Below are 14099 nucleotides of genomic sequence, written 5' to 3'. Positions count from 1 at the left end.
ATGAAAGTGAAGTGAATAACTATCGCCTAGTGAAACTGACTGTGGCAAGAGCTTTTGGATTACTCAAATTACACTGTACTGACATGCTTTAAAGTTCAACTAAGCATTTTCAATGTTAAACAGAAACCTCAGCACTTGAGATTTCCAACAGGGTGGATTAAATGAGTTGTTTTCCCTGGATTACAAAATATAAAAATGTAATTTTAAGAGTCAAAGGTTTAAAGAGTACATATTTACATAATAAATACATGTATTTCAATTGTAGCTATCTGCACATTTATGTATGACATGCATTTGATGAAATAATGTGTGTACTGTTTGTACAATACACTAATTTGTATGCAAATACTTGTGCCGTATCCCTGAATGTTAAAGGATGTGGGAAGTTTATAGAATAAAGTACAAAAAGACCCCCATCAAGGTTCGATTTTCACCTTTAATATGCTCATGATTTTTTGTTACTTAATACTTCTGTAAAAAGTTATTACAGATTTATAGATTATTGCAGTGATTTCTAAGGAAGATTGTCAGCCCTGCGGCTGAAGCTACACATTGTATACATTATTAGTCATTGGCACTATTTACTACAGCATAAAGGACAATACCTTTTAAATAAAGATAAAACAACATTTAACTGGAAAACAATCAGATTGAAAATGGAGCTTTCCTTCTTATATTACTGTAACATAGCTATATCCCACAAATTACATTTTAAAAATGCTATTTTCTGAATGGTCACAGAATAAAAAAGTAATGATGAAAATTAACCAGTTTTGTCCAGAAATGCTATTATGAGCACACTGCAGTTTTTCAGCAAATCTTATGCCAAGCGTCAGAAGGCAAAAGCCTAAAACATAAAAGCTTCCAATTTGTCTGGCTAGTCCATTCTCCTTGCTCTGGAGTGATCAGTGACCCACACTGCTTTGCTTTAAGACAGTGCACTAATCACTACTACTGTTCTTTGTTGTGGTTGATGCCATCAGGAAGACAAAATTCAGGTCCTTAAGATGCAAGTCCTAACAAAAAGCCTCCAACAAATCCACTGGATACTACTATATTCTGTTTGATAAATTCTGTTGACTGAAAAAGAAAATAGTTTTTAGTGATCTGTGCAAAAACCATTACACCTAATGGGAACATTCAGTATTTTTATCATGATTAACCAAGAACAGAGGTTTGTACTATTTTCAATAAACTTAATTTTTCAAAACCTGTTAGTTTAGCAGATATAGCACATGCTGGAATCAGGTATAGTGCACGCAGACTCTGCAAACTTTAACAATGCACCTCATTTTTGACTTCTAGCAATGTTCTTATGCCAATACTGGCCTTTTTCTATGCAGAAACTCTGCACTGTACACTTCTTTTGTAAAACTGTGAGAGCTAGGGTAAGACCACTAAACTCCTTTCAGTTTTAACCAGACACAGGGAATTAATTATAATTAGGTTAATTATAATCTCAAGGTCACTTCTTTCTGATCCACACTTTTGTAACCTTTAATCCCGTAAATCATATACCATAGGAAAGCATTGTACTATATCAACAGATGTTTGGATATAAGTAGCAACACAATATAAACTGTGTGTTATGACAGGTATGCAAAATAAATGTGATTTACATCTTTACTATGATGTAATAGCCATTTTGTAAAACAAAAACGTTCGATATTTCAAACAATGGGAGTAGTCTACCATTTTAAAATCAAAGCCATTTGAACATGATTTAGTTCCCCCCGGTCCACTCCTCAGTCTGTCAAAAAAGACCGATTAAATTACATCTGATTTAGAGAGCTGTATACCAAGTTTCAGACTGGAATTAAAATTATAAAAACAATTTGGCAACCGAGGTATAATGCTATATAGGTTATGTTGGAGACACCAACATCTTTAACTACAGAGACACCAGTGTGGGCATTGCTATGATTTTCTTCAGCATAACAAAAATCAGACTTCAAGACAAGTAGTCAGAAAATTAGATACATATGTGTTTCAAGTGTGAAAAAAAATAAATAAATAAAAGCCCATACATCTCCGGGCAAAAAAGACTCACTTTTTCTAATATTCTGTTGGTAAAGGGAAGTCCTCAAACGAGAAACTATTCCTAAAACTAAATGGGCCTTAGCTATACTAGAAGAGTGTTGGTAGTTTCTCTTCAGTGCATCAACATTATGCACACCACAGACACATTTTGGAGAGGGACAGTCGCTAAACTGGTTCAAGGAATGAGGTGGACAACTCCATGCAATCTAAAGCATAGTTCCCATTACTTGTGTATAAGCAAACTCATTCCTCATTTTAAAGTCAATATGAAAACACTTAGGGTTAATTACTTTTAGTACAGTACTTCAAGAGCAATTATTTTAGAGATTCTCTGCACTTGTTTGGTTAAGAGTATAGCAGAGGACAGTAAAGCCTTTGCACCTCCTCCTGTTACCCAGATGTGGCAAGAAGCTCAAAGATTACTAACACCCATGGATTTAATACCAGCTCCAAAATGTTTTTACTTCATTCAAAAGGGGGAAAAGGGTAACTTTTTTCAAAATCATAATTTTGAGCTGCACCACCACCACAAAGCAACTTTATTTTACTCAAGTAAAGTGATAAGCAACCAATATTTTGCTATGTTAACTGGCCTTACAGCAGGATACAAATTCCCAGAACTGGCACATGGCTGTTGTACCTCTCTATTTTATGAAGACAATCCCTGAAGCCTGATCAGCATAAGGCAAATAATTGCTATGGTCTGGCATGAGAACAAAAAAAATCTCACCTGGAAGCGAACATTAGTATAACAAATAGGTACTGGGCTTTCCTGCAGGACTTCTAACATTTATTAAAACACAGAAATATGTTCTGTTGATGAGAGTGTGTAAGTCTTCCCTAAGAAGCGGGACTATGCTCCTGAAATTTTACACATGCCGTCTAGAATATTAGTTATCAGGCATAACTATGACCAAATGCAGTGGAAGGCCAGAAACCTCAAACAATATAATCTTAACCAAAATGAAACAGCACACAATTCAGAACAATTTATTTTTTAAAAACATCTTACCTCTTCAATGAGGGTGCTGATTTCTGGTGCTGCCCTGTTCGCACGTTTTTTTATCTGTCTTTTTGCTTTATTTACATCTTTTTCAACTCTCTTCCAGTCAACTTGCACATACCCACTATGACTGGCAATCTAGGGCAATTAAAAAAATATTAAATAAGAACAATTACACTAACCAATATAACATCCAAAGAGTCAAATCACAAGATGTTTGTGTCTACCCAATTTTAAAAACTGTTTTGGGTTTGCTTTTTCTAGAGAGACAAACGGAAGTTCAAGTACTTTAATTGCAGATGCTACAGATATTGTGTTTTACCATGCCAGAGATTATTTCTGTAATAAATCAAAAATATACTTTGAAAAAGAACTGGCAAGGTTCAATAGATTCTTGTTTTTTTTCACCCCTTTTCTACTTTTTATTTTATACCATGCTTGAGATTAATTTACAGGTTAGTATATACAGGTCAATTTATATACTCAATATTTATTACTGTTTTACTTGCAGCAAAATAGAAACTGAAAGCACTTTTATCAAAGGACTAAAATGCAGCTTTCTTTCATTTTAGTTTCTTTCAGCATCACTGCTGAAATTTTAATTTAGGACAGGACGCTCAGGGAATCTGTTATCTAAACCTCACACAGAAATAGAGAACTATCCTCTTGTCTTTAGTATTATAAACTGTTCAGCATAATAAGAACCTAATACTACAGGACTCTAGCCCTCTCCACACCACTAAGCCCCAAATAAATGGTATATGTATCACTGAATAACATGAACCACTTCTACCATAATGCCCACAAGATATTAGGCAACTAATTATGGGCAAATAGAGGAGCAGTTGCAGACAAGTTCATCCTAACTTGAAAAAACAATCCCCAGAGGGCAAAAAAAAAAATCCCACATTTTTTACTATGAAGGTTTTATCCCTTTCCCCCATATTTTTGTTATTAGGCCCTGAACCTGTAAACACTTAAGCAGCTGTGTATCTTGACACACACATAAACAGTCCCATTGAAGTCAATGGGACTCCTCACATGAGTAAAGTAATGCATATTTAAGTGGCTTTATAGGTAAGTTTTGTTTTTATATGAACTCAAAATCTGAGATTCATCTAGTGAGTAAGTCATACAATGGAACCCTGTTCACAATCTTAAGTATGGGGCCAGGAATAACTCCTCCATAATGTCTTGAACTTAAACACCAAATTTTGATTTGCAGTCACTGGTTTCTGCTGAAGCCATTAACTCAAAAGAATTTGCTTAGCTAGATTACCTCGCTGCAGTTACTCACATGGGCTGTGCAAACCTTTGTTATGGAACACAATAACAAGAATGCAGAAGTAGATGGAATAGGAAGAGTACACTAAAGAACCAACTTCTCCAACAGCAAGTTTCACCCATATTAAACCAACCAACCTGAAGAAGGGCTTGTTACCGTTAGAGAACATTCAGTTAGTTTTACAACAGACAATGCTTAAAAGTTTACCCTGTTCCAGATTTATAAATCTGATACTTAAATGGGCAGCATTACCCATCACACATGTGTACACTTTAACAAGGTGTTTAAAGACACTAACTTTATCATATAGGAGTTAATAAATGAACTAAAAGAAACAGAGAAGTAAATCTTCCTTTTGAAGAGTTAAACTCCAGGGATTAGATACTCAGCTAGTGTCAACTGACAGTGCCATTTAAAAAATAAAATAAAATATATCAATGGAACTACTCTAGTTTACACACGCTAAGGATCTGGCCAAAAATATTTCTACTAAAATTTGTCAGACCTAATGCATTTGCTTAAAGACAAATTTCCAATATAAAAATTCTATTTGCTTTGGCAGTTCTGTTGAATGCCCCTCTCAAATGGGGCACAAAACTGTCAAGTTGGATATTCAACACAAGAATTTGAGAAACGCTCACCTTTTTATCCCTCCCCCAAACCCCCGTAGCATGTTGCCCTCTCCCAACTTCATTGAGATGTCCTGGCATGCATCCTGACGCAATATCATAGCTATCACAGAACACCAGTGGAGTATGTAGCCAGACGAGAATAGGCCAGGTAAATCCTAGTGTTATTTTTGCACCTTGTATGGTTTTCAAATGCTCCATTTATTACAGAATTATTTAAGTGAAGACTTAACTCCATCAATGGTGTTCTATATTGAATGAGTCCAAATACGGAAGAGAAAGAATAAATGACTTACTATAAATAAAGCTTTTTATGATTAAATAATGGCTAACAGAAGATTGACTCAAACACAGACCTTAGTCTAACAGGAGCAAAAAGCAGTAAAAACATTTTGCCACTAAACTGAACATATATGACTAATATACACAAGTAAAGGGGCATGCGCCATCAACATCCTCAGATGCCCCAGGAACCTCTCAGACTCTCACTGCTGAGTGGCAACTTTGCATGATTTATTTACACTTCCTTCACCAATACAGTCCCATGTAGCAATATTATATACAGTGTTTCTCTACCTTTAGTCCTTTCCTGCAGGGCCAGGAAGGAACAAAGGTCTCCCTTCCTTGAGATCTTTGCACACATTGGGCTTAGCTAACCCTGGCTACTCCCTCTCTATAGTTCCTTCCTATGCCCCCCTCCTACTAGTGGACAAATTGGCTGATCAGGCTGGGTGAGCCAATTAGCTGATTGATGCCTAAAGTGATCAGAGTGTTGGCTCACTTACTAGCTCCCAGCACTCTGCCACAAGAAACAGATCTCTCAAGTTACAAGGTGCTTTTAAAAAAACAAAACCACCAAAGTTGCTTTTCAGAGGGGAACCACATTTTAAGGATTTGGCATGTTTCTCCATAGTTCTCCCTACTATAAGGAATCAGTTAATCTAAAGGCTATAAAAGGAAAGATGTTACGTTTGTTACTGTTTGTTATGAGAAATGAATTATTTTTATTTTTCCAGTGCCTATCTATTACAGTGGACTTGAACTGGCCTTGTATCAGGCACATTACGAGAATTTAATCCTTATTTAAAAAATGATACACAATTAATCAAATTAAATTGTTCAAAATATCAAACTTCCATGAGATTTGATGAGGATAATAAGGTCTTGACTTATAAAAGCCATGTTAACGGATTATTTTCCTTCTCTCTCCCCACCCCTACAAGACTACTTTTTAATAGGATTGGTTGTAATATTGCTAATTGAACTAGCCTGTTTTCAGAATTTGATTTATCTGCTACCCGTGAGAAACTAACCACATAATATATTTTGTTTTTAGTTTCCAACTAGATCCCTTGAAATCAATTTAATATACACTAAAAAGAAGTTAGAAGGTTTTTCTTGAATTTCAAAAACTATACAAATAGGACTCTACTTGAGTACCCTTCCCAACAAATGGGCCCCCTTCTTGTTCCAGTGGATTCCTCTGGTATCTGTAACTTCTCAACATTTTGCATTAACGAAACTTGCAACTTCAACGAAACTTAACTTTTTTTTTTTTAATTTCTAGTCACCTGCTGAAAACCCTTCTACCTGTTCAATGAATGCATTCAGCATATATTCTTGAATTAAAGTGAATTTACACTGTGTATTTACAGATGATTTTTAAAAGAAAAAACTTTAAAGACTAGAGAAATGTAATTAGACTACCATACAATTTATGACTAATCTTTAATATGCAAAGTACCTAGAATTAAATGACTAAGACATTTACTTCTATCAGAATATGATCTGAATCAAAGATGGCGACAACTGAACCTAAATGTACAACTGAGGTATAACAGTTCAACCCTGTCCAACCCTCCCCCCATAAGTTTCCTTATCAGATATTTTCCACAGAAAAGGCCAACACACAAAAAATCAAAATGTACATAAACAGATACAGCAAACCTGTTTTCCCCATTTGTATATAGGCTCATTAGTGATTTACAAGCTTTTTGTTTCTTTCTTTTTTTAATTCCAAATTTGTGTGACACAAATTGATAAGGCTAGCCAAGTGGTAGAATGTTGTACTGCTAAGCAGGAAAGCCAGTTCTGAAACACAAACCCATGCTCTTCTGGACAAATGGAATTTAAATATTGAAGTGCAATGAGCACTCCTAAACCCCCAGGTTGGGCCTACATGAAGAATTGAATAATTCCCAACTGATCCAGAGGTGTAATGCACTGGTTTAAGGCAAACAATTCAGTGTATCCATGCTAGTCAAATTGATTTGTGCACCATCTCCATATGTGGGTTATTCTAAATCACTTCAGTCAATTGTCTGAAATGGGCCATCTTGATTATCACTACAGAAGTTTTTTTCTCCTGCTGATAATAGCTCACCTTAATCAATTAGCCTCTTAAGGTTGGTAGGGCAACTCCCACCTTTTCATGTTCTCTGTATGTATATATATCTTCTTACTATATGTTCCATTCTATGCATCTGATGAAGTGGGCTATAGCCCACAAAAGCTCAAATAAATTTGTTAGTCTCTAAGGTGCCACAAGTACTCCTAACAATAAACTAGACACCTAGACTATGACTGAATTAGACTCCTTTGACACTTAGGTACCTTTGAGATTCCATCCCCCTGTTAACAGAAAATAAAGACTACTTACATTCCTTGATCTCTGCAACCACAATTTTATAATCAATTTGCTAAGTCTGGAAATATCAACTCAAAAATAGTATTTCAATTTCTGCATTAAGTTTTCATTCTTTCAGCTCACTTGAAACTACTTTTATTTAAAAACATTTGATTATTCCTGTCTGTTATAATATTTCTGATCAATAGCTTTAAGAAACTGTACGTAAAACTAAATAAAAATATACCAGCACAGCAGCAGTATTTTTCTATTAATTGGCAAGGCTAATATAAGAAATAGATATGGAACCCACCTTCCCCTTCCCAACCCAAGTATAAGCCAGTAGCTGAGTTTTTTCCATATAATTAAATTATAAAACATTCCCTAAATATTAAAATATGAAATTCTATATACCTGAAGTAGAAGAAATCCACCACCTACTGCAGTTGCTGCAAGTTTTCCAACTTTCTGGAACAAAAATCCTGCACACCTTAGAAGACCCAAAAAAACAACATTCCAATAAAGTTAAGATTGTCTGGCCCACAATGCCATTTTTCAGAATTTTCATATTAAACCCAACTAAAATTTTGGATTCCTAAAACGACAGAGTTTCACTTTGCTATTTCTTACTTTGCAACCTGAAAGTTATGAGAAATTATAGATTTATGTAATACAAACACTTTCTGGTGATGTATATCAAGCACAAGTCTAGATCAGTTATCAACTAATGGTTATTTGATGTCCTCTGGGTAGTGAGTTGGTGCTTCAGGCCTTGTCTACACAAAATATTTAATTAAATTGCACCACTTTAACTGGTACAATCAGTTAAAGCATTACAACCCCCTTACAAACAAAAGTGCAAACAGTTATATCAGTATAAAAGGGCCTTTATAGGTATATCTATTCTGGTAGGGAAGGAGAAATAAGCTATACTGGTTAAAGAAACTTTTGTACCAATATAACTGCATCCACAGTAGGGGCTATACCGATTTAACTATTTCAGTAAAAAAATTAACACCCTCTACCCCCCAACAAAATAGTTAAGCCAGCACAAAAAATTGCATGTAGACAAGGTCTTAGTCTATTTTCGAGTGGAGAAAAGCTTCCATTCTATTTAACATTCTTGTTGGCAGACTCTGAGATGAGTCCACCGCCTTGTCAGTTCTAGCACTGGCCTGTGCATGCCAGGACTGAGGTATTTTTCTAGGGCTGTTAGAAACAGGTTTCACTACCGCTCCTCAAACTGCACCTGTTTTGTAGAAAAAGTACTTCAATTTCTAGACTCCTCGATTTGGCACTTTTCATGATTTTGGCACTAAACATTACACTTTGTTCTAAAAACTCCACAGGCTTTTGTACATTTATCTATTATTTATAAAAACTGTAGGGAGACACAAACAGGTTAAAAATCATATTGAAATTACTAATTCCCCAACTCTATTATTAAACACCTCATATTATATAAACAATTTTAAAATAATAATGGTCTTTTCACCATTTATGCTTTTTTGTTTGTTTTTACACTTCACTCAGCTTGTACAATAGAGATTAATTCCACTTTCATTTAGCCCGTTCTACTTTCAGGTTTTCATGTGTTTGCATTTTAAACATAATAGCATTATTTAAATCCAAAAATATCTGTTTTCATTCACTTAAAAAGTGTTGTAATATAATATTAATGTTTTAATATTAGAACTTAAGTTAATACATTGTACTTATGATTATAAACTTTTTTTAAAACAGAACACTCAGATGAAATATCTTTTTTAGCTAAAGTGATATAACACAACTTCACATTTCACTATCTGTAAGAAAAACTGTATAGAAGTTGTTCAATTTCAAGTGGCTTTTGCTGTTAAACAAAAAAGCACCTTCACCTAAAAAATGTATTTGGGGCCCGTGACTAAGTCTGCCCCACATTTCTTCTGATCTGTTTTACATGCAAGTCTTATTCACAGTAACAAAACAAATAGGCCCTCATGTCTGTCTTATAACTAATAAAATATGCTACTCATTAGCAACACTAGCATTATATACAGTAATTTTCCATTTGTTTGTTAAAGAAATGATCTTAAGAGTTCTGTCACTTCTTCAAAGCTCTTTTGCAATAATTGGCAAGGGCTCTCTTTTATAATAGGTGTGTTTTACTGACTGACACGAGGCAGTGCTTTTGAGGTTTGATCTAGTGCCAGTTCTTCCCTTATCTCTTGAATTTAGAGTTATTAATTAGGAAACCATGCAAGCTCAAACAGTTTATTACTTTGAATGATACAGAACAGTCAAGAATTGAAGAACAGTCAAATGCATGGCACAATAATCAAAAGTGATCCTCTCTCACCAGCCAGTCACTCCGCCCATTACAATCTGAGTGGCTACAGAATACTTTTCTACAATTGGTCCAGAATTTCGGCCAAACACACGATTCCACCAATGGTGACGCCTTGCATATTCTGTTAAATCCAATACTTCATAAGAATCATCATCACAGTCGGGCTCTTTAAAAAAATTAAAATAAAAATTACCATAGGTGATTCTCCTTTTAGCGAATGTTCAAAGCAAGTTATAAAAGAATTAGTTCTGAACTTCTCAATTGTGTAGTAAATTTATGCTTTACGAGAACTAAAATTATTAATAAAACCACTGTAAGTAGTTCAATACAAAAGTCTCAGCCTTTTTTAAATTTTGAGGTAAATATGGGTCAACAAGCTAGTAAATTAAGAAGATAATACCATAGTTTTATGTGTGTATCACATTACTATCAGTTGCAATCAATACTTAATGGTCTTGACTCCTTAAAATGGAGGGCAAGTGACTCAAATAACAGAAACAGCAGCCTCAACAAGCTGGCACTGAACTTTCCTGTTACCAGGTAACCAATGGTAAGTAGCTACAACTACAAACTGTTCACTTTAATACACAGGGGATAGAAACATCAAATAAGGATTATTTGTATTAGGCCTGGTCTATACACAGTTTTTGTACTAGTATTGTGATGGTTAAGGGTGTGATTATTTTTAACCCAAATAGTTAGCTTTACACCCCCTACTGTGGATGCAGCTGTACCAGTATAAAGGTGTATTACTCTTGTATAGTTTACTTCCCTTCTTGACCAGGGACACGTATACCAAGGGTAGGTCTATACTTACCTCGGGGTCTGTTGGTAAGCAATCAATCTTCTGGGATCAATCCCGGAAGTGCTTGCCGTTGACACCGGTACTCCTGCTCCACAAGAGGAGTACGCGGAGTCGACGGGGGAGCCTGCCTGCCGCGTCTGGACCCGCGGTAAATTCGAACTAAGGTACGTCAACTTCAGCTACGTTATTCATGTAGCTGAAGTTGCGTATCTTAGTTCGAAGTGGGGGGTTAGTGTGGACCAGGCCCAATATAAAGCACCTTGACATCGGTATAACTTTGTCCATGCTAGAGAGAACTATACCAGCTAATGATGGTTCAACTTTTGTATTTAGACAAGCCTCAACGGGAAGAAATCTATGGCAATTTCTTCATCCTCACCCCAACTCTGCAAAGTACCTTGTAAATTTAATCTCTTGGCTTTGAATAAGGCCTTAAATGGCAACGTCTATTCATTCCTCTCCTTTAACTGTGCTAGGATTCCTAGGGGCATTTGTTGAATACTTGACATTTCGATAGCACATTTTAGCTGAAGATCTGACCTTGCATTAAACACAGTTATGCTCTGTAGCCCTGACCCTCCCAAACAGCCCGGCTGCAGGTGACCTAAGGGCTGTCCCCATCCCACAGGCGAGGAAGCGACGGGGGCCGCGCACAGAGCCCCAGGGACTCCGCGAGAGCCTCCGCCGGGGCAGCAAGGACGGAACCCAGGAGTCCTGGCCCCGAGCCCCGCCCGGCAGCTTCCACCCAACGGGCAGCCGCTTCCCGGCAGGACGCGGCGGCGCATCCCCGGAGCCGGGCGCTTCCTCCCAACCCCCCTCCGCCCTGCAGCTACCAGGGGCCGCCCCCGCCAGGCCCCTCCCCCGGCCGCGGCACGGGGGCGCTCGGGGCAGCGAAGCTCCCACTAGGGGGCCCGGCTGAGGCGAGAACGAGTCTCCCCGCGAGGGGACCAGGCCAGGGCCCCCCCACACGGGCCCGACAGAGGCGGCCGCGCCCACGGGCGACTCACTCACCCGAGGCGGAGCGAGGCCTCCGAGCCGCCATGTTAGCGACTGTTTATTTGGGGGGGGGGGGGATGGAGCGAAGCGGCTCCGCCCACCGGCCGCTCTGCACCGCCAGACGCCGCGCTCTATGCTCCCGCCGCTCCGCTCGGCCGAGACGGAGGCAGGCGCAGAACGCTCCGCGAATAGCGGCGCCGGGCCTCGCCTCTGGCCGCCAGGGTGCAGGGATGACGTCACCGCCACCTCTGCCCCGGGGGATTGTGGGGATTGTAGTTCTGCTGGCTGGGCATTTGCGCCGGCCAGGCTGGTGTGGCGCGCGGAGTTCCTGGCAGTGGGCGCCTTGCGAGCCTCACCCTGTGCGCGGCCGGCAGCGCTGGGCCCAGTTACAAGCCCTCTCGCCCCACCTCCTCCAGCAACAGCCAACAGCTGGGGGGTACCAGCCGCCATTTCCCAGCACGGCCAGCTCCAGGCACTAAGAAGCGATGGGGGCAGGCCCGGACCCCACGAGCCATGTCACACACGTTCGGGATTCCTTGTGTTCGCCCGCTGGCTTCTGCTCCCTCAGGGCAGCGGGTCCCACAGGGGGGCGGCAGGGCTAGGTGCCAACTTTGTAACCCCACAAAACTGAACACCCTGGCCCCGCCCATTCCCCGAGGCCCCGCCCATGCTCAGTATGTTCCCCCTCCCTTGATGGCTCGCTCTCCCCCACCCTCACTCACTTTCGCTGGGGTGGGTCTGGGGATGAGGGGTTCAGGGTGCAGGAGGGGGCTCCAGGCTGGGGGTGGGGTGGGAGGAGGTGAGGACTCTAACTGGGGGTGCAAACTCTGGGGTGGAGTCAGAAATGAGGGGTTCAGAGTGCGGGAGGGGGCTGGAGCAGGGAGTTTGGGTGCAGGAGGGGGTGAGGGCTCCAGCTGCAGGTGTGGGCTCTGGGGCGGGGCAGGGGATGAGGGGTTTGGGGTGCAAGAAGGGTAGCGGTAGAGACGCAGACACAATTTTAGCAGTTCCAGAAGCAAAACAATTCTGTTAGTTGCTGTTTTGATAAATAACCCTAAAAAGACAAAAACCAAACTTTTCATCTGTTTCTGGTGTTACTAGATTTGGAATGTTCATGCTGGAGGCAGTGTGGCCCAGGGGATAAAGAGCAGGAACCCTGGTTTTAATCATGTCTCTGAGACTGACTCACTATATGACCTTGGGCTAATCACTTAATAGTAGGGTTGTCGATTAATAGCAGTTAACTCATGCGATTAACTCAAAAAATGAATCGTGATGTAAAAATTAATTGCAATTAATCGCAGTTTTAATCACACTGTTAAACAAGAGAATATCAATTGAAATTTATTAAATATTTTGTATTTTAATACATTTTCATATATATCTTGTATTCTGTGTTGTAATTGAAATCAAAATGTATATTTTGATTACAAATATGTGCACTGTAAAAATGATAAACAGAAGAAAGAGTATAGTTCAATTCACCTCATACAAGCACTGTAGTGCAATCTCTTTGTCCTGAAAGTGCAACTTACAAATGTAGATTTTTTTTGTTACATAACTGCACTCAAAAACAAAACGATGTAAACTTCAGAGGCTACAAGTCCACTCAGTTCTTCTTCTTGTTCAGCCAATGGCTAAGACAAACAAGTTTGTTTACATTTACAGGAGATAATGCCCTCTTCTTATTTACAGTGTCATCAGAAAGTGAGAACAGGTATTTGCATAGCACTTTTGTAGCCAGCATTGCAATGTATTTAAGTGCCAGATATGCTAACCATTCGTATGCCTCTTCATGCTTTGGCCACCATTCCAGAGAACATGCTTCCATGCTGATGACACTCATTAAAAAAATAATGCGTTAATTAAATTTGTGACTGAACTTCTTGGGGGAGAATTGTACGTCCCCTGCTCTGTTTTACCCACATTCTGCCATATATTTCATGTTACGGCAGTCTCGGATGATGACCCAGCACATGTCATTCATTTTAAGAACACTTTCACTGCAGATTTGACAAAACGCAAAGAATGTACCAATGTGAGATTTGTAAAGATAGCTACAGAACTCGACCCAAGGTTTAAGAATCTGAAGTGCCTTCCAAAATCTGAGAGGGATGAGGTAGAGTGCATGCTTTCATAAGTCTTAAAAGAGCAACACTCCAATGCTGAAACTACAGAACCCGAACCACCAAAAAAGAAAATCAGCCTTCTGCTGGTGACATATTACTCAGATAACGAAAATGAACATGTGTCGGTCCACACTGCTTTGGATGGTTTTTGGGCAGAAACTGTCATCAACATGGATGTATGTCTCCTGGAATGGTGGTTGAAGCATGAGCATCTAGCACGTAAATATCTTGCGACACCGGCTACAATAGTGCCATGAGAA

The 14099-nt window shown here is 39.1% G+C and overlaps 1 protein-coding gene across 3 annotated transcripts; it reads right to left on the bottom strand.

The window, feature by feature from the left end:
- Positions 1-416: 416 nt before the first annotated feature.
- FUNDC1 (FUN14 domain containing 1) lies at positions 417-12471 on the bottom strand. Of its 3 annotated transcripts, none has more exons than XM_005301780.5 (5): positions 11729-12471; positions 9922-10078; positions 7998-8073; positions 3053-3181; positions 417-1080 (listed from the first exon to the last, which is right to left on the bottom strand). In XM_005301780.5, exons 1-5 carry the CDS (start codon positions 11757-11759, stop codon positions 1003-1005), a joined length of 471 nt encoding a protein of 156 aa, XP_005301837.1. In that variant the 5' UTR covers positions 11760-12471; the 3' UTR covers positions 417-1002. The 3 variants fall into 3 exon arrangements, with proteins under 3 accessions (XP_005301837.1, XP_005301836.1, XP_005301838.1); XM_005301779.4 differs by having other exon boundaries at positions 12070-12286; XM_005301781.4 differs by lacking the exon at positions 11729-12471 and adding an exon at positions 11258-11542.
- Between the last annotated feature and the right edge of the window lie 1628 nt (positions 12472-14099).

Source organism: Chrysemys picta, chromosome 1 (genome assembly GCF_011386835.1).
Source record: "Chrysemys picta bellii isolate R12L10 chromosome 1, ASM1138683v2, whole genome shotgun sequence".
Taxonomy (NCBI): domain Eukaryota; kingdom Metazoa; phylum Chordata; order Testudines; family Emydidae; genus Chrysemys; species Chrysemys picta.
This window is presented reverse-complemented; position numbering and strand designations above follow the sequence as displayed.

What these genes read in the sequence shown, in the direction of transcription:
- FUNDC1 (XM_005301779.4), bottom strand. Translation starts at nt 12,163, where the DNA reads ATGGCGGCTGGTACCCCCCAGCTGTTGGCTGTTGCTGGAGGAGGTGGG. An exon ending in ATGGGCGGAGTGACTGGCTG is followed by an intron (nt 8,074 to 9,921) that starts GTGAGAGAGGAT and finishes GGGTCTTCTAAG; the next exon opens with GTGTGCAGGATTTTTGTTCC. An exon ending in GTGGATTTCTTCTACTTCAG is followed by an intron (nt 3,182 to 7,997) that starts GTATATAGAATT and finishes TAATTGCCCTAG; the next exon opens with ATTGCCAGTCATAGTGGGTA.